Genomic DNA, 21,118 nt, shown 5'->3' with positions numbered 1-21,118 from the left:
AGTGAAATAAGGATTTACTTTCCAATTTCCTCCTTTCTGTGTTTCAAAATAAGTTAACCAATAGTATTTCCTCCAAAATGTATTTGCTATATTCAAGGAACAGAAAACTTATAGTCTCTGGAAAGGATTTCTCACATCCAGAAAGTAAACTATTAAACAGCTGAGACTCTGTATAAGCATTTTCAGTAAAGAACCGGTTATTTTTGTAGTGATCAATGAGAATTCTAAACCTTAAACACCCTGTTCTTTCACTGTATCGTTCCCTAACACAGAGCTCTTTACAATTCTTCAGATGAGAATAGGTAGGTTATACAACTCATCTTCTTCAGCAACGTAGAAGAAATACTTTTAAGGAAATTATTTCATACAAGCCAGGTCCTTAATCTTTTTTAGAAGATCGGGTAAGGTAAGATTTGGTATCTCAACACCGAGCTGACACACCTGGAGAATCCGGTTCCTGATTTAAGTCCTGATTCTCTGGCAGTTTCATTTACTAAAGGAATAATGGCTAACACAGCCTCTCTTCTTATTTACAATAAAAGCCAGAATTCTCCATAACTTAGTTTGCTCTCAACTTGCCTTCAAAGCCAAATGTATCGGTACCCACTAACCACTTATACTGATTTCAAAAATACAAAGAATCACCTATATGCTATACACACATAAGGCTTTTCGCGGACAGTGAGTGTTACACATACTAGTGCACGAACTGCTGGGCAATAAATGGATCTCAGCTTATTTTTTCAGATTTTCCTTTGTGGTGAAACTTCAACTCATTGAACAATCCAGTTATCTCCCCTTATCTTTTAAAAACAAGTTTATCGTACGTACACCCCACTTATTAAAAATGGCTCTCCTTAAAGAAGACAAAGGTCTGTATCGTGATCTTCACTTCCGTCCTCCTAAGGCACAGGTTTTACAGATCTACAATGCATTAGATCTTATAGGACTTCCATAAATATTTGTCAATGGACTGATTTATATGTAACAATATTGTTAAAAATTTCCATAAAGATCACCAGACAAGTGTTTTGACTAAAGATCAAATAGCAAATGTCAGGCCCACCTCTTCAGACCCCTCAGGGGGGTTGGGTAAAGACTAGAAGTGGAGACCCACATTCCATGTGCCTAAATACGTAAAGGTTATCAATCAAGTTAAACTATTAAATAAGGTCTCTTCCTCCAATCTTGACAAATATACCTTCAACCGCCTGGAAGCACAGGTACAAAGTTAGAATTTTTAGACCTCTTGAAGTTCCACACCATAGTGTGGTGACACGGGAGGGCCAGCCCACACCCCCTTTCCCATTCCCAGCTCTATTGACACCTTGAGGGACCTTGCCCACACGTGCGGACACCTACTCACCTCAAACCATTGCCGCTGGGGCACCCTTCAGGCTAAGGGTACATTTATTAGTTTTATCCTCCTCTGGATGGACCCAGGGAAAAGGCCCATGCAGGCCCTAGAAGCAGGCCCTAAGCTGTCTGGGAGCAGGAAATTCCAGAGCCAGGTACCCAGAGCATGGGGGTGGGCGGAGTGAGGGCTTAGGCTGGGCACATGACCCTGGCCCCTCAGATCCCTCATCCTGTGGGGAGGCGTGGCCGGAGGAGGCTCCTCTAATTCCTAGGTCCCAAAACAGGGTCTCTAAAGGCAATACTGGACAATATACCAAAATGGAGAATTTACCAGATCAGCTGTCTTACTAGTTAATATACTAGTTGAAAATTAATATGCAAAAACATGATTAAGTAGTAAAACCTGAAATTCCAGTCTCTGATCACTTCAGTTCCTTCAAGATCTATAACCGAAGGAAGGGTCTACTATTTATCTGGATCTACCCGACAGACTAAATCTAGATTCTCTGCTTTCTTAACAAATTTGTACAAATTGACAGAATTCTATTCACCTACTAGAGGGCGTTAAGAAGACAGCAAAGAGCAGAAAGAGGAAGGAGGACAACGTCAAGTATCAAGACGAGATCAGACACGCAGGTCCAAGAGAGCCATTTCCCTTGTGTTCTGTCACTTGCGTGGGGAATCGTGTGACACCACGATTAACCATCTGATCAAAGTCACTAGTATCACAGCTTGCTCTCGCCAACCCGCAGATCATGTAGTTCACTCTGTGGCCTGGTAATGCCCCTACTATTCTAGCTGCTGTGAACGTGTAAGCCAAACTGAATCTCGTCAGCATTTAAGCTGAGACTGATGATAGCTCTCCCTGCACCTCACCAGAATTTGCTGCACTGCAATTTCCACTTAACTTAGCAAGAAAATTAATTTGTTAATTTGAAAAAAAAAAAACTAATAAATAATTCTCATCACAATACACATATACATACTCCACAGGAAGGGAAGTATTTCAACTGAAAATCTTATTTATGTGTACTTACTGAGATTGTACCATTGTCTAGACCTATGGACAGTCTTCTTGTTTCCGGGTTAAAAGACATGCATGAACATGGAGCTGAAAGAAATGAACATGTTGATGAAATTAACAAAACGATGATTCTCATGGATTCAGGAGTGACTAGCTCAAAGTGTATGACTATTTTTTTCCCACAATTTCCTGACAAACAGTTCATTTAACTCCCACTCACCAAAAAATAAAAACAGTAATTTTACAACTAACCCCTAGTTTCTGTTATCCTTTTAATGAATATAACAAATAAGATATTCTCAAACTGGACAAGTTCCAAGGGGCGTGGTCTTGGCTGTTCTGTATCAAGTCTAAATTTGCTTTGACTAGATTAACAATATTTTGTGCTGCATAAGCCTTCTGTCACCAATCTATCTCTTCCAAGCAAACCCTATCTTTAATGGAAATAACCAATTTTTTCTGAACTAAGGAAACGAAAGAAAGCTCTTATTACCCCCTCGACCCCCGCCCCACCAAGTACAGAAATCTATTTTTTAATTCAGAACTGATTTGGGGCACGTGAACTAACAGAAGTCTTTTACTCTCAGTACTCAAGGCATATGCTGGAGGCTGCCAATTGGAAAAAGACGGAGGCTTTGCCTCAATCTAAAAGAGAACTAACTCGACACAGGGCCAGGCTCCAGAGGAAAGAAATCAGGTGAGTCAGTTCACCCAGTCCTGGACAGGGTCTCCCAGTTCTGCAGCACTGACTTCCTGAGTACCACCAAGCCTGAGTAAACGAAACGTGCTTGGAAGCCACGAGGGGCCAAGTCAGCTTCCGGTTACCAGCCTTCTCTGTCTATGCTTGTTCATCAGAATGGGGGCCTTTTGACGACTTATTCTATACTGAAATAGTGTTCTAAAGGCCTCAACATAACTTTTAAATTTCTCCGCACATCTTCACGGTAGCGCTGTAGGTCATGAACTACCCATCATCAAAATCATAATCGGCATCAAATGTTTTTATTCTTACTTTTCAGTTATGATTAGATGTCTTACCCAAGGTCACACAGGAAAAAAAAGCTGGAGGAGGTTCAAAGACATAATTCAAACACACAGTCCTATATTCAAATACCCAACTTAGGTTATCTTTAAACTATAAAAGAACTTCAAGTTCTACTAACAGAGCCACTTGATAAACACATCACTTGGTAACATTTTTTTGATTCTCTATAAAAGGCCGCTGAACAACCACAACTACAAAATCTTCTAAACTGCATAAAGTACTTTTTTCTAATTTTCAAACACGATATATTTAGAAAATAGAAATACGTAAAAAATAATCGCCCCCCCACTGCAAACTTCCACCAGTACAGCAGAATATCTTCTTCTGGTTTAGCCACAAATTTAAACTAGATTCCCAAAAGAACACTGCTGGAAAAAAAGCAATCCAACGATATTTAATGCACTGCCCTAAGAAAGCCAGTCTTACTTGCCTTTGGCCTATAAACTATGTTGGCAAAATCTCTACACAGATGCTAAGACACCAGGTCTCATAATCCCATAACGTGTGCAGGATTAAAATTTAATGATTTCATGGAAAACTATGATGTTAGCAGAAAAAAGCAAAAGAAAAAAATACACTGATTACGGTACTACATAAAGTACATACACATAAAAATATACCTGGAAAAACTAAACACAGTTCTTGTGTTTGAGATTATTCCTATAACATTGTCTTCAGTTGTTATTTTGCTACGCCTGTTAAAAATTTTAAATATCTAACAATTTATTAAGATATAAGCATGAGTGTATGAAGCAAAACTTGACTGCAGCCCAAATGGCTACACATAGTCGAGAAAAATCTTATCACTTAGCTGCCTGCCTGACCACATAAAAGTATTTGCTATATGATTTACTCCAAAATTCCTATCTGGTTATATAATAATTAGAAAACCCACTGATCTTTGAATGTGATTTAAAAGACTTTTCTACAATACTGCACAGGCTACCCTTAAATCATCATTGCTATTTCTTTATTCCTTATTTTTCCCCCATTTACTAAATTTCTTGTTATTCTTCAAAAAAAATTTAGAATGCTTACTATGTTCAAGACATGTGATGCAATGATATATAAGGTACTATAGCTGCCATCAGGAATTTATAGATTGTGACACCAACTATATATAGGACCTATAATATAAAACTTGTCCCCAATGTCACCTCCTTAGTCCACATCACTTTATACTGATAGTAAGAAACGCCACCAGAATTCAAAAGGAAAGACTTTTCCTATCAAGGACCATAAACAAAAGAAGTTTTAACAGAAATTCTGTTGTTGCAGAACCCGTATGCTTGAACCCAGATGGTTATAGACAGGGCATTGCCAGAGACAGACAGCATTACCTCCCAGGTGCCCCCAAAGGTACAAACATGCCTTCAAAGAGGCATTATGGTAAAACACCAAGCAACCCTGCGTGTGTGCGTGCGTGCGTGCGTGTGTGTGTGTGTGTGTGTAAAGACTTTTGGTAGGTGAGTCTTATGATGGTCCTCAAACCATTTCCCAACTGTGACACTCCCATAGGAAGAGGCCTTGCCTTGGTTACCCAAAGGCCCCGCAAGGCCAAGGAGGAAAGAAATGAATTGAAAGAAATACTAATGCCCACATTTGTTGTTATAGTAAATGTCTTTCCTTTGGGATGTTGGGGGAGTAGAAAAATTGACACAGAGATCCTTCTAACTTCAACTCACTGGAAATTAATGAAAAAAGCAACCTCTGAAAGACCAGTGCTATGGCCCATACAAAATAAGCGCCTATCCATCCATGCAAGAAAGTATCAAAGGGCAAAACTGTCTGGCAAAGCATAATAAGACACAGTAAAGTAATGGTAATTATGACCAAATGGTAACGGGAATCCTTTGGAAGGAAGAATAAGGTAGGAAACAAACAAAATATGATTTAAACACAATATTTATAGCCAGGTTGCAAAGATGTGATGTTTCCCAAAGAAGAATTCAGCTTTAAATGCTATAACGCTAATAATTAGTTAGTTGAAGAAGAAATAATTGGGTGTCTCTGATGGCTAAAAGTTCAGGTCAGAGATGAACCTGGCTGAGACGCTGTTCTATCCTCCCACCTTAAAACTGCATTCTCCACAAGCCGAGCACAGTGGCCAACCAGGACTACAAGATTACAATGCAGCTCCCCTCTACGGACTCCTCTATCAAAACTGCATCCCAAAACTCTAGATGAAATACATTTCATCTAGAAATGAGAGAAGAATTCTCATTTTCCAAGCTATGTGATCGAGATTTGCCATCTCCGTTCTGTCTCAGACTGACGACAATCAAAAGACATGTACTTGGCAAAATTTTAGGAAGCAAGATCATGAAAAGTACAAATACGATAGGAAAGAAATTTGTAGGGGTCTGTGGGTAATGGGAAGTAATATTCTCTTATACTCGTGTCAGGACTTTAGACCTTGATGGCCTGTCAAAATCTTATCTTTAAAATTAAACACTTTTGAGCTTCCCTGGTGGTGCAGTGGTTGAGAGTCCGCCTGCCGATGCAGGGGACACGGGTTCGTGCCCCAGTCCGGTAAGATCCCACATGCCGCGGAGCAGCTGGGCCCGTGAGCCATGGCCGCTGGGCCTGCGCGTCCGGAGCCTGTGCTCCGCAACGGGAGAGGCCACAACAGTGAGAGGCCCGCATACCGCAAAAAATAAAAAAATAAAATAATAATAAAATTAAACACTTTCATAATACTGTTTCTTAAAAATGAAATATTTCTAGTTTAAGGCAGGTTTTCAGCTTAAAATTTAGGGAGGGTGAAAATAAAGAGAAACACCAGTCTGGATGATTATATTAATGACTATATAATTTGAAGGGAGAAAAGCTCAGGATATGAGCCGTAGGCAAAAATGAGCTCCTGAAACCAACATCAACTTCAACAGAGCAATAATTAAGTGGATTAGAGAGAAACTGGCTACTTGTATTTCTAACACTTTTTTTTTTTTTTTTTTGTGGTACGCGGGCCTCTCACTGTTGTGGCCTCTCCCGTTGCGAGCACAGGCTCTGGATGCACAGGCTCAGCGGCCATGGCTCGCGGGCCCAGCCGCTCCGCGGCATGTGGGATCTTCCCAGACGGGGGCACGAACCCGTGTCCCCTGCATCGGCAGGCGGACTCTCAACCACTGCGCCACCAAGGAAGCCCATATTTCTAACACTTTTATCCCACGGGCAATCTAAGAAAAAATATTGCTCTTGCTTTCTTAAAAAATGTAAATTGAGAGGAGGCATTCTCAAAATACTTCTATTTGGGGGAAATTTTCCCAATTTCTATTATTTATACCTATAATTCTTTCATTTTATGACTAATTTATTTCCTGTCCTTTGCTGATCAGTTGAACTTTACTCAAATAAACACATGTTCTGTTGAAGGTTGAACTGTGGATTTCAATCACTCTGACAGCTTTACAATGCCAAAGGCATTATTTGGCAGGAGACACTAATCTTCATGGGATGTGCTGGTGGGAACTTTAAATAAGCCACAGTACTTCTGTGAATAAAACTTCAGGTGTCAAAGGCATCCTGGTGGAGTTAAATGTCAGGATCCTCTGATAAGAGGGCCTTGAATAGAGAGGCTTACAAAGATCACCCCATCACCACAAAGCAAAGACTTAATTCATGGACACTATTCCATTCAACTGTGTGTCACAAGACAATATTTATTAGGTTTACAATATTCAGCCCATTTTTTACTTTATTAAGAACACTTATATTTAGGACTTCAACTGACTACCATTAAAAAGGGTTTTTTGTTTAAATCGAGTATTTTATGCACTCAACTGAAATTAACCCTTTGTTTTCTTTTAATTTAGTCTAAGTAACACCAGCAAAATTACAGTGAATTGGCAGTGGTCCCTTTTTCTCCCAGAGAGGTTTTAAGTTACAGTAAAGTGATCTAACTAGAGTAAGCTTTAAATTACTCTGTCAGATGAAAATCAAATAAGAGTATGCTAAATTAATGCTATAATTATTCAGATTAATTAATATCTGTTATCTTCAGTTTGGATAATTTATGTTTTCCTTCACTTTTGTTACATATCAAAGTTCCATGGGCACCTTTTCTTCTTGGTAAACAGAGAATTAAAAGACCAGATTATACTATTAATTTTGGAAATGTCAACAGTAAAAACAACAAGTTATTTTCTACACATGGTTCTATAATACAACCTATACCAGAAAGAAACCAACAAGGGAGCAGTATACTTCACAGCTGGGAACCGAGAAGTTATCTGAAATAAGACATAAATTAAACAACAGGATGAGCATTTCCCAATTATGCACATAACCCCCACTGCCAAAACACTCCCTCAACTGAGTTAAAGATATTGTCTAAAAATCACCCAAACAATCACTATCTTGTAAAGACAGAAATACCAAATTCATTATTTTAAATACCTTTCAATCACTAATCTTCCCACATGAATTTCCCCCCAAACTCCAATAAACCCAGCAGAAGGGGCAGGACAGCACACTACAGCACACATTGTCCTAAATCCTTGGACCTCACCAATGGGAAAATTAACATTTGCGATTTACATACAAAATAACTCATTTCCATCCCAAACATAAACATATCAATATGAACATGTTAATCATTTTAATTTTCTAAATTCTCAATTTCAAGTTGCTCTAAGACTACAGTTCTAACAAATGGGAAAAGAAAACCAATCCAGCCACAACCTCACAAATTAACCAATCTTTCCTAATCCCTCTGGGTTAAGGTCAGCAATGATAGGGGAATTCCCTGGTGGTTCAGTGGTTAGGGCTCGTCACTTTCACTGCTGTGGCCCAGGTTCAATCCCTGGTCCGGGAACTAAGATCCCGCAGGCAGCATGGCGTGGCCAAAAAAAAAAAGATCAGCAATGATACTATACATTGCTTAACTGAAAGAACCTGAAAGTACTTTACAAATACTTATTTGACATATAACCAAAATCGGAGAACAAAGAATATGGACAGTTTATCTGTTGTGTTCAGAGCAGAGAAAATGAAAGGACTTGCCCGAAGTGAGTCAGCAAATTGGCAGCAGAAATGAAAATCAAATTCCAGTTTCCCTTACAATGAGATATCATCTCACACCAGTCAGAATGGCCATCATCAAAAAATCTAGAAACAATAAATGTTGGAGAGGGTGTGGAGAAAAGGGAACACTCTTGCACTGCTGGTGGGAATGTGAATTGGTATAGCCACTATGGAGAACAGGTTCCTTAAAAAACTACAAATAGAACTACCATATGACCCAGCAATCCCACTACTGGGCATATACCCTGAGAAAACCATAATTCAAAAAGAGTCACGTACCAAAATGTTCATTGCAGCTCTATTTACAATAGCCAGGAGATAGAAACAACCTAAGTGTCCATCATCGGATGAATGGACAAAGGAGATGTGGCACATATATACAATGGAATATTACTCAGCCATAAAAAGAAACGAAATTGAGCTATTTGTAATGAGGCGGATAGACCTAGAGTCTGTCATACAGAGTGAAGTAAGTCAGAAAGAGAAAGAGAAAGACAAATATCGTATGCTAACACATATATATGGAATTTAAGAAAAAAAAATGTCATGAAGAACCTAGGGGTAAGACAGGAATAAAGACACAGTCCTACTAGAGAATGGACTTGAGGATATGGGGAGGGGGAAGGGTAAGCTGGGACAAAGCGAGAGAGTGGCATGGACATATATACACTACCAAACGTAAAATAGATAGCTAGTGGGAAGCAGCCCCATAGCACAGGGAGATCAGCTCGGTGCTTTGTGACCACCTAGAGGGGTGGGATAGGGAGGGTGGGAGGGAGGGAGATGCAAGAGGGAAGAGATATCAGAACATATGTATATGTATAACTGATTCACTTTGTTATAATGCAGAAACTAACACACCATTGTAAAGCAATTATACTCCAATAAAGATGGAAAAAAAAAAAAATTCCAGTTTCCCACCCAGGCACAGGTGTTACCCTACAAGCGATTCTGAATAATCTTAAACGACGCATGTTTTTCGGTGTATTTAATGTAAACAGTAAGACTGTGTTCAAACTGCATCACTCTGTCTTAACTAAGATAACTTATTCAATGCATTCCCTACCTCATTTCGCAAAGAACTGGAAATGGCTTTAAAAGCAGATACAATAAAAACAAACGATAGAAATAAGCAAAAAGTCTTGACCGAGGAAAATATATATAAAAGAACAGACAGAAAATCAAAATAAAAATCCGTTGGGAATATAACAGATCCCATGTTTCACATTATCCATAAGGACTTCGTACCAGGTCCTTAGCGCTGTTCCTCCTAACCTTTTTCGCCTCATGATACACACAGAAACTTAGATGTGAACAGTCCCTGGAGGAAATGGAAGAGACTGCTAGGGCCCAGATGACCGGATCACCCCTGCCCAGCTAAAGGAAATCAGTTCTCGGGGCCTATAATCCATTTGGATCATCCCAGTATGCTGAGGCACACAGGATGGGAGGTTCTGCCTTAGAGAAAGGCAGGGTTTCTGGCTCTCCTACCTGAAAAGTAATCTCCCTTGGTGCTTCTTCAAAGGGGCGCTGAGCACGATGGTAGACAACTACTTCAAAAGCAGATAAAGCATCTCTTGTATACACACAGCAATATGTGCTGAGGGCACAGTGAACGAAGGCATTTCTGCAGAGGGCTGGCACAAAGCACGAAATCTCAGGATGCAGATGAATAATCAACTGCATGTCCTTCATGCTGCCCACCGTAAAGAATAAACAGCCTTTCTCTCAACCAGGCTGTCGATAAAAACTGGAAAGCAGTTCAAAATTAAGGTTTCCAGTGAGGACTAGAGTTCCTGTACTTGTTTATTTTTTAGCTATTATTTATTTGTTTAAATTTTAAACTTTTTAAAAATTTTAGATGTATTTTTTATTGAGGTTAACACTGGCTTATAACATTACGTAAGTTTCATGTGTACAACATTATATTTCTATTTCTGCATACCTTACAGCGTGTTCACCACCAAAAATTTAGTTTCTGTCACCATACAGTTGATCCCTTTTATCCATTTTGCCTCCCTTCCCCCAGGTTACCACTACTCTCTTCTCACTGTGTCTATGTGTTTACTTTTATTTAGTTTGTTCATTTATTTTGTTAGTGCTTTATATTCCACATGAGGGAAATCACATGGTATTTGTCTTTCTCTGTCTGACCTACTTCACTGAGTAGAGATCCTATGCTTTAAAAGTTAGCTGAGCAAATGATAAAGTGGCCACAGTGGTGGGAAAACTGAAGGGGCCCAACCACAGCCTCAGACTGGACAAATGCCATCATGCCAGGCCAAGGCAGAGAGCTGGATATACGACAAAATCGGTCATTTTAGTTATTAGGTGTACCCTTCATTTGTAATTACCTTTGAAAAACCACCTTCTGTTTTGTTTTGAGGACAAATCCATAAACGCTTAGGAGCCAAAGTAAATTCCACCTGCCTGTCCTGGCAATGACAGAATCCACAGAGGTTTTCCAATTGCCTAACCCTCACTCAGGCCTGAGATGCTGGCCCTCTTAACCTCCTATTCACTACACCTTTGGCAGCCAAGTTGCTTTAACTATTCTCCATAGGGGAAAAGTTGGCAATAAAAGCCCAGACCTGATACCCAATACCGCAGAGTAAGAAAAATCTCAAACACCTGCCACCCTGGCTCCTGCTTGCACTCTCTCTCCTCCACTCCTTTGTCTGACGCCATGAATAGCAAACCTACTTGGTAAAGTAAATCTAAAATAACTCAACCATGAAAACAGGAATGCTTGTGCTTTTCATGTGTTGGTTTTTTTCCTCCGCCGTGTGATGCAAATGTGGTGGCTGAAATGGTATCTATTAGAAGCCTGGAACAAATCATCACATTTATGGCTATAACTGAAACCTTAACTCTGTACCCTCAGGAAGGTCCCTCTGGTATCCAAGGTCAGGCAGGTCCCAGCTGGGCAGGCTGTAACTTGATCATGTCATAGGCTACTTTCCAGCTACTATGTGAGATATGTCAAGAAGATATTATTTTTGAAAGAATATTTGATAAGGATATGCTCTTATTTCTCACTTATCCATAAAAATCAGCTTATAGGAAACCCCAAATTCTCTGTAGACAGCAGGGTTTAAAACAGACCTCCCTTGGGGACCCTTTGTGACCATGTGCCCATTACACCTACTTCTTTGGTTATACCACACCACACACCATGCACGGTACTCCTCTGAGGTCTGCCTCCCCCACTAGACTGTACACACCATGAAGATGGGAATCACCTGTTGTATTAAACACTCTACCCTTTGTACATTGCACGGCGTTTGGATGGAAGAAACACTTAAAATTAGTTGAATGCACTGTCCAAAGAAATGAAAGAAAACAGGATATTTCTTTCTGCTTTTCATCTTTACTTGTCCTCACGTTTCCCACACTATTTTCAGCTCAACACCGCAGAGGCACCAATAGGGACATGTACGGCTCGGTTCTTCCTCTTTAAAGATCACAGATCCAGGAGAAAGTAAAAAGACAGGAAGTGGGAGGTGTACAGTCAGGGCAAGGCTGAGTCAGATACTTGCAGTGACGAGTAGCAGATACCCACTGGCATGGACTCAAGCGCAAATGGGCACATGGCAGTGAGACAGAGGGTATCTCTTGGACTCAAAGGCAGAAGCAGAGCCAGCCTTGGGAGTTCGGAGGATGAGGAAGAAAACCTTAAGGCAACACTTGCTCAGGCTTCACTCGCTCTGGAGCGAAGTGATCCTTCCTCCCTGGTTCACACTTCCTTTTCAGGGCATCAGCTTCCACTGTTTCTTCATGCACACAAATGCCTCACAGCTGTTTCATTTCTGTGTTCCCAGCTCAAGGGACCAGCCGAGGTTGAGACTAGCATATCCTATTCCAAACTCTAAATTCCTGGGAAAATCTGACTCAGGGGCAAACAGCCTTCACCAGACACATCTGGTTTCTCCTGGATGCCTCCTGGAGGGGAAGCAGGAGTTTCTCAGAAAAGACAGGGTATGAGGACACCCCCAAAGCAGTGGCTGGGTTTTTCATCGTGATGAGTCTCCTCTTCATCTTTCTCTCACCTACCACTCTCTGAAGTTCACGCAGTTTCTGCCTTTCAGGCTCACTCCTGCCCTCAAACTTGGCCTTCACTGTTCATTCTTTCTCGTCTAACGCCTTCTGCTCCCGTCCCTCCAATCAACTTCAAATTCTTCTCAATGCTATAAAACATTACTATCCTACCCAGAACATGACAAATACTATATATATATTTTTAATAAATTTATTTATTTTTGGCTGCGTCGGGTCTTCGTTGCTGCCTGCGGGCTTTCTCTAGTTGCGGCAGTGGGGGCTACTCTTCACTGTGGTGCGCTGTCTTCTCACTGCGGTGGCTTCTGTTGTGGAGCACGGGCTCTAGGCGCGCAGACTTCAGTAGCTGTGGCTCATGGGCTCTAGAGCGCAGGCTCAGTAGTTGTGGCACACGGGCTTAGTGGCTCCGCGGCATGTGGGATCTTCCCGGACCAGGGCTCAAACTCGTGTTCCCTGCATCGACAGGTGGATTCTTAACGACTGAGCCACCAGGGAAGTCCTGACAAATCCTATATTAAAAGGGTTTTTTTTTTCCAGTGTTTGTTTGTTTCAGGTTCTGTGACTTTATTTTTTTTTCTAACTTTATTAAGGTATAATTTTCAAATAAAATTGTAAGATATTTGAAGTGTACAATGTGATGAATTGGTATGTATTGTGAAAGGATTCCTGCCATCAAGTTAACACGTTTGTCACCTCACATACTTAATTTTTTTTTTTTTTTGGTGAGAACTTTTAAGTTGTACTCTCTCAGCAAATTTCAATCATACAATACAGTGTTATCAACTATAGACACCATGTTATACACTAGATCCCCAGATTCCATTCACCCCATAACTGAACTTTACACCCTCTTACCAATCTCTCCCACCTCCTTGTCCCTGGCAACCACTTTTTTACTCTGTTTCTATGAATTCGGCTCTTTTTTTAAGGTATTTTAATGGACAAAATAAACAGATAAACCATATATTGCATGTACAAGATAGTCTCTGTATGTTTTTTTCTGGACTTGGAATACTACCTATTATGTACCACTAAAAACACACAACATGGTCATATCTGCCTTGCGGTGTCCATATTATAGCCTCCAGATATACTGTACTTTTCCACTTACTTTGTAATTAATACCACATAACCGTTATTTAGGGATAATACTGAGTAACCTCTTAACAAAACACCTTTCAATAGAAAGGACTGCCAAAAAAAAGAAAAAAAAAAAAAGCCCTTCGGAAATTCAATAAATGAATAAAAGGAATAAATTCTAACTGACACGAAAATGTAGCCTATTTCCTTGTGCAATAAGATTCTGCTTATCTCAAGTTAAACAAAACTTATAGTCTAGCTCAGAGATCAGTTCCTATGTTATCTGAATGCATATGACCCCTAGGAAAATAAAAGCCAATTTCTGATCAACTGTGAAGAATGCAGCCTTTTGTTCTTTTACCCCTCTCCACGGTAGATGGAACCATCCAACAATGAAAGATTACAGAAATCATCTTGACCATTCACGCGTTGTTCATCTGCATCTCCTGGCACCTAGCTTGATGGCCTGTATACAGTCGGTGTACAGTAAATATTTGATCAACTAGAGCGTGTACTTATATCTATGTATTTACAAATAAACACTATATATGCATGAGGCTTCGCATGTGTTGATATAAACATATGTAAATAGATCAGCATGTTGCAGACAACGCCAAAAGGCAATCTTCTCAAACTTAAAAGGGCATTCAAATCACCTAGGGATATTATTAAAATGCAGATTATGATTCAGTAGATCTGGGGTGAAACTCAGTATTTGCATTTCTAGTAAGTTCTCAGGTGATCCTGATGCTGCTGGTCTACAGACCAAATGTTAATAGCAAAGTAATCCCTTCTTTACTCCCTTTAGTAGGAGGCCATAGGCAAACTATGCAAATAATTAGACGGTCCTTCTTCTCAAAGATCATGCTCAGTCATTTAGGAAAATGTATGATAATATTCTCAGGGAAACTCATCTTTATTATCAGATTCAAGTCTGCAATAGGTATTTCTTTTTTTTTTTTTTGCAGTACGCGGGCCTCTCACCGCTGTGGCCTCTCCCGCCACGGAGCACAGGCTCCGGACGTGTAGGCTCAGCGGCCATGGCTCACAGGCCCAGCTGCTCCGCAGCATGTGGGATCCTCCCAGACCGGGGCACGAACCCGTGTCCCCTGCATCGGCAGGCAGACTCTCAACCACTGCGCCACCAGGGAAGCCCTGCCAATAGGTACTTCTTTACTGAGCACCTATGCCAGGTACAAGAGCTACAGCAGCCTTTAGTCATTCAAGGATACAGCTTAATAAAGGATGAAAATACAACTTGAGGCGTCTCTGTATCCTCAGTGATATTCAAATAAAGAGAACATTAGAGAATGACACCAAATGTGTATGGATGTGTGTATGGGGGAGGCGGTGGGTAAGCAACTGCTTACGATCCAACATCTTCAAGAGGTTCCTATCAAGTATCGACGTCCATCTCAAGAAGATTCCTTGGGACTTCCCTGCGGGTGCAGTGGTTAAGAATCTGCCTGCCAATGCAGGGGACATGGGTTCAAGCCCTGGTCCAGGAAGATCCTACATGCCGCGGAGCAGCTAAGCCCATGCGCCACAACTACTGAGCCTGCGCTCTACAGCCCAGGAGCCACAACTACTGAAGCCCACGTGCCTAGAGCCCGTGCTCCGCAACAAGAGAAGCCACCGCAATGAGAAGTTCGTGCACCACAACGAAGAAGAGCCTCTGTTCACTGCAACTAGAGAAAGCCCACGTGGGGCAACGAAGACCCAACGCAGCAATAAATTAATTAATTAAAGAAAAAAAAAAGAAGACGACTCCTTGTGCACCATCCCCAAGCCCTCGTCACTCTACCCACGTCCGCCTCTCCTCTGTCTTCGCAGTCATATGGGAACGACAAGCCTCTGGGGTCAACTTCAACTTGCTGGACTATAGAACTTCACCATCTCGTCCTGTTAGATATTATGTCAAGTGTGATGAAAAAGACCATAGGTAAGACTGGTTATACCACTTAAAGATGAGAGAAAAAAAAAATCAATCAGAGAATTCCTTTCCCTTTCCCTTTCCATTTACCTAAACCCTCATCACTGTCAAGGCTTAAAAGGAAGTTCCCCCAGGGTCTTGGCTGTGCAACGGTGTCTGCTGGAAGCATGACCGGTGAGGGGAAAATATAAGCACTTGGAATTACAGGCTGCCTTTTCACTAATGTAGAGTGGGATGCTTGGTTCAACAACGGGCTATCATCTATTCACTACACTTCTAAAGAAATGCAAACCTCAAAGACAAATTTGAAAATCAGAGAAATCCATTACATCCTTAATAATGTATTTGTTCATAAACAGGCAAAATTGTTGTTTAAGTTATTACAGTATTCTTTTGCCAGAGGCATAAACTTAATCACATCTACAGCATAGCATGAATTTCTTTTGGTTGTACGTGGTGGCATGTACTACTCAAACTGGAATACCCGTATCGAGGGAAGTGGTGCACACTGCAGGAAGCCAGAGGGTACTTGAACCCAAACCACAAACCCGGGGCATTTTTCTAGCATGTCAATTTCAATTAAGATTTGAAGGAAGGAGAGTAAGAGAAACATTTCATAATATAACTGAAAATAAGTTTAAATAATTATTTTACATGAAAATAAATATGGAATAGGACAATTAAACTTCAGTCATCTTAACAACAAAACACTAGACAAAAAAGAAATTTCGTATCTAAGGGAGCCAGCTCTCTCCCTGCAGGGGAACTTCTGCCACTGCAAGAATCTAAGAATCAGTCATCTTTTTTTAAAGGTGTATTTGAAAGATTCACTATTTATCAGTGCAAGGACATATTTCTCACATAAGATTCTGGGGAAATAAGACTGACTTCTAATCAGAACGTTTCAATCCTAAGCAAATCCTTTTCAGAACTGAATGTTCAACACTGAATGTTTTGAATTTGAATAAATAGTATAACAATAATGCAAGAACAAATTTACTTCACAAATGTAATCACTGGACAAAATTTTGAGTTGTCTAAGGAAGTACTTTACAAAAAAATTGGAAAAGAGAGGGAGACTGTGTAATTAAGGAGTCTAGGTGCTGTAGTCCTTCCATTAATCTTATTCAGAAACTGTGAATATATAGTCAATTTCAGAACAATTTTCTTATTTTACATACTGAGAGCTAGAATGATTTAACAAGGTACTTTCCATTATCATGATAATCCCAACCTCAAGCATCTCTACTCAAGAAAATACAGAGAAGGCAATCTGGGAAGGAAGGGGAGTTGGGGTCCATGTCTGATTTTTAGAGACAGAGATCCAGATACTTACAAGGCATCACATGGTATATGCTTGGCCAATATTGTCCACTGTCTCTCTTTAACCACACACGAACAGTCCTGCAACAAAAGAAAATGTGTGTGTTAAATCACACTATTTTTGGTCATGGGAGTGTTGACAGATAGAAACCAAACCTCTTAATTATATATACAGTGGACCCTGAACAACATGGGTTTGAGCTATATAATTCTACTTATAAGCATATTTTGTTTTCACCAAATATGTACTACAGTACTACACAATCCATGAATGGTTGAATCTGCAGATGTGGAACCACAGACACAGAAGGCCAACTATAAAGTTACATGCAGATTTTAGACTGCACGGAGGGTCAGTGCCCCTAACCCCTGTGCTGTTCAAGGGTCAACTCTGTGTGTATATATGACATAACTACATTGTTATAATTAATAACATATTACATACAAATATGTATAACATATGTTTGTGTATAACATATCTCTATATAATACATGCATATATATTTTAATTATATATATACACATTACATATATGTGCGTGCACACCATTTATGCCTCTCTAAAGGCATATTCCTATATTCCTTAAATTTAAGGCTGTATACATTTAAAATTACATATGACTTTTATAATTAAATATTTGAGGATAATTAAATTTTATACTCATGTATATTTATATACACGCATGGGATAGTGTTTGAAAATTATTTTTGTAGTTGTTTTGCTCTGGGAGTATAGGGCCTTTGCCCCAGTCGGCTGGAAGCATTCATCTCTCTGGGGAGTAATTAGGATTTACTACGGAAGGGAGTAGGGAGAGAAAATGAAGCAATATGCAACATCTGACACACACGGAAGGATGACATAGTAAATTCACAGTCTCACAAGCCACGGCATCGTCTTGAGAGAAGGTTTTTGCAAACACAGTCAAGCAGTGGTAAACTCTGAGACTCAGATTACTGAGCTAGAGGGCTGGCCATGCAACGCACCATGGAACAGGGTAATCCTGCAGCAAAGGCTGTGGATGAAGTTCCAGGCCAGAAGGCCAGATAGAGACATAGCAGACATCCAGGAGAGCTCAGAGAGGAGGGGCCAAAGAGAGAATGAACCAGAGGATACTGGGAGGTTCTTATCAACCAGAAAGGCCCTACCACGAATTACACCAGCACATGCACGCAAGGCAAACACAGCTAGGAGGTAAAGGGATATTGCCCCAGAGACCAGAGGAAGTAGCAAACATCAAACCAAGGGAAACGAACAGTGCCCCACTGCTGCTACAAGATCATATACACCACACCCCTCACCCCACACCCTTAAACCATCCTAGGGTAAAAAGCAGACACTGAGAATTTTAATCTCAGAGAGAGATGGACACTACCTAAATAGACTATTTAAGTCATCATAATAAAGTTTTAAATTGTATTGGATTTCTTCCCCAGTTAATCAGTGGGTCTCCCCATCAGAATAGGAAAAAAAGACTAACTACAGACACGATAAAGAAATGCCACTTTCTCTGCATGGCCATAAGATACGATGTAGTGATATATAGTGACACCACTACATATACATGTAAAAGTCCATCTTTTTGGTCAACCAGCCAATTTGTGAGATGGTATAACGGAAAGTAATTCTTAAGAAAGAATTCAATACATACATTATTTATACACATATCATACCAGCCTTCACTTAAATTCTTTTTATAATATATGTCAAAACAACATTTTAATATGGAGATTATTATCTCAACAAGAATAAATACAGGAGTCACATCATGGAAAATGTCAGAATAGGAAGCTCCAAGAATCAGTCCCTGTACCAAATCAACTACTGAGCTGTCAGAATCACTGTTTCAGAATTCTAAAGTCTAGTTAGACACTTGCAGCTCCATGGAAATGCCTGATGAAGAAGCTGCTATATGTCAATGAATTTCACATCTTACTTGCAGCTACCATCATGCGTGCCCCATCCCTGGAGCAGGCAGCTGTGGGGACAGTGGCCCATGGTCACGGAGTGACTTGCAGGTACCAGGGTGGGAACCCTGTCCTCCAAAATTTGGGGATGCATATTGTGATTTGCCTGGCAGTTCACTGAGAGACTACAGAAGATACTGGCCATTGTTTCAATCACCTAGGTCTGAAGGGCTTCCCGGGCAATGTCTGCCAAAAGAATTTAAAAGGAAGACCTTTCTCTCCTTTATGAAATTCAGGCATTAAAAGAAATCACTGGTTGGGACTTCCCTGGTGGCACAGTGGTTGGAAGTCCACCTGCCAATGCAGGGGACACAGGTTCGATCCCTGGTCTGGGAGGATCCCACATACCACGGAGCAACTGGACCCATGCGCCATGACGGCTGAGCCTGCACTCTGGAGCCCACGAGCCACAGCTGCTGGGCCCGCGTGCCACAACTGCTGAAGTCCACGTGCCTGGAGCCCGTGCTCCACAATGGGAGGGGTCTCCGCAATGAGAGGCCCGTGCACCACAGAGAGGAGTGGCTCCCACTCGCTGCAACTAGAGAAAGCCCACGCACAGCAACGAAGACCCAACACAGCCGAAAATAAAAATAAATAGATGAATAAAATTGAAAAAAAAGAAATCACAGGTTGACCTCAGAGATAAAAGAACAGGAACTTCAATGATCACATGATCACATACAACATGAAATATAGTCTTTGCAGAAAGGGTTGGGAAAAGTCACTAAACAGACAACTGCAGCATTCAACAAGTAACAAGAGCAATCTCTAGAGAGGAGGGAGAGTATGATTTTCAGTTGCCACATTATAATATTTAAAATATCCAGTTCTCAGACTTGTGGTTGCCAAGGGGCAGGGGGAGTGAGGGAGGGATGGACTGGGAGTTTGGGGTTAGTAGATACAAACTATTACACATAGAATAGATAAACAACAAGGTCCTACTGTATAGCACAGGGAACTATATTCAATATCCTGGGATAAACCATAATGGAAAAGAATATTAAAAAAATGTACATATGTGTATAACTGAGTCACTTTGCTGTACAGCAGAAATTAACACAGCATTGTAAATCAACTATACTTCAATTAAAAAATAAATTTAAAAAATAAAATATTTCTAGACATCAAAAAATTTTTTAATAAAATTAAATAAAATATCCAGTTCTCAACCAAAAATTGCAAAGTATGCAAAGAAAGAGGAAATGGCCCATTCACAGGGAAAAAAGTGACAACTACCAATGAAGCAGTCCAAACACTAACTGGCTTTACTAGACAAAGACTTTAATTAACTATCTAAATATGCTCAAAGAGCTAAAGGTAACCACAGACAAAGAACTAAAGGAAATCAGGAGAAGGATGTATGAACAATTAGGGTATATGAGTAAAGAGATAGAAATTATATAATAAAATAAATAGAAATTCTGGGGCTGAAAAGTACAATAGCTGAAATGAAAAATTCACTAGAAATGGTCAACAATAGGTGTGAGAAGACAAAAGAATCAGCACACTTCAAGACAGGACAACTGAAATTACCTAGTCTGAGGAAAAAGAAGAAAAAGAATGAAGAAAAATGAACAGAATCAATAAAGACTTTGCCTGGAATTGAGGCAATCATCTTTGATCATGAGACAAACAAGCTTGAGGATAAAAGTTGGCATGCTAAGGGGAGTTCCCAGGTGGTCTAGTGGTTAGGATTCGGCACTTTCACTGCCATGTCCCAGGTTCAATCCCTGGTTGGGGAACTAAGATCCCAAGCCGTGTGGTGCAGAAAAAAAAAAATGACATCAAACACCATTGGCCCACCAACCCTTTAGACTAACTTTAGCCTTGTTTGTGAGATGATCTGATTTTTTCTTACCTTAAGCCACTGTTTAGTGGATTTTATTACCAGGATCTGAATACATGTTAACTGATAGAGAAGACGAAAGAAAGGAATGCCTTTCCTTAGGTTTTGGGTTTGTCCAACTGCATGGATGGCACTGTCATTCACTGAGATGAGGAACACTGGAAAAGGACTAGATTTGGGGGAGTATCATGAGTTCACTTTGAACATTTGAGTGAGAGGTATCTTTAAGTTAGCCTAGAATTCCTAATGAGTGAACAAAAGACAATTATAATTAGAGGCTATGGCATGAGTTGCTCTGAAGATTAAATATAAGGTTCTTGACAATAGTGCTTGGCACATAGCAAGCAGTGGATAAATGCCAACAATTAGTATTGTGATTATCATCACTATTGTTTAAAAACCTATCAATCGGGCTTCCCTGGTGGCGCAATGGTTGAGAGTCCACCTGCCGGTGCAGGGGACACAG

The 21,118-nt window shown here is 40.4% G+C and overlaps 1 protein-coding gene across 3 annotated transcripts in view; it reads right to left on the bottom strand.

The window, feature by feature from the left end:
- Positions 1-21,118, bottom strand: part of WDFY2 (WD repeat and FYVE domain containing 2) — a 182,776-nt gene that overhangs the window by 91,675 nt on the left and 69,983 nt on the right. For all 3 annotated transcript variants that reach the window (XM_033436916.2, XM_004274620.4, XM_033436917.2), the window contains exons 2-3: positions 16,856-16,923; positions 2,394-2,467 (exon numbers count right to left, since the gene is read on the bottom strand). In XM_033436916.2, the coding sequence (XP_033292807.1) occupies positions 2,394-2,467; positions 16,856-16,923 (142 nt within the window). The remainder of the gene's footprint in view (positions 1-2,393; positions 2,468-16,855; positions 16,924-21,118) is intronic.

This window comes from Orcinus orca, chromosome 18, assembly GCF_937001465.1.
Source record: "Orcinus orca chromosome 18, mOrcOrc1.1, whole genome shotgun sequence".
NCBI lineage: Eukaryota > Metazoa > Chordata > Mammalia > Artiodactyla > Delphinidae > Orcinus > Orcinus orca.
The sequence above is the reverse complement of the archived record's forward strand: the minus strand, read 5'-3'. Positions and strand labels throughout refer to the sequence as shown.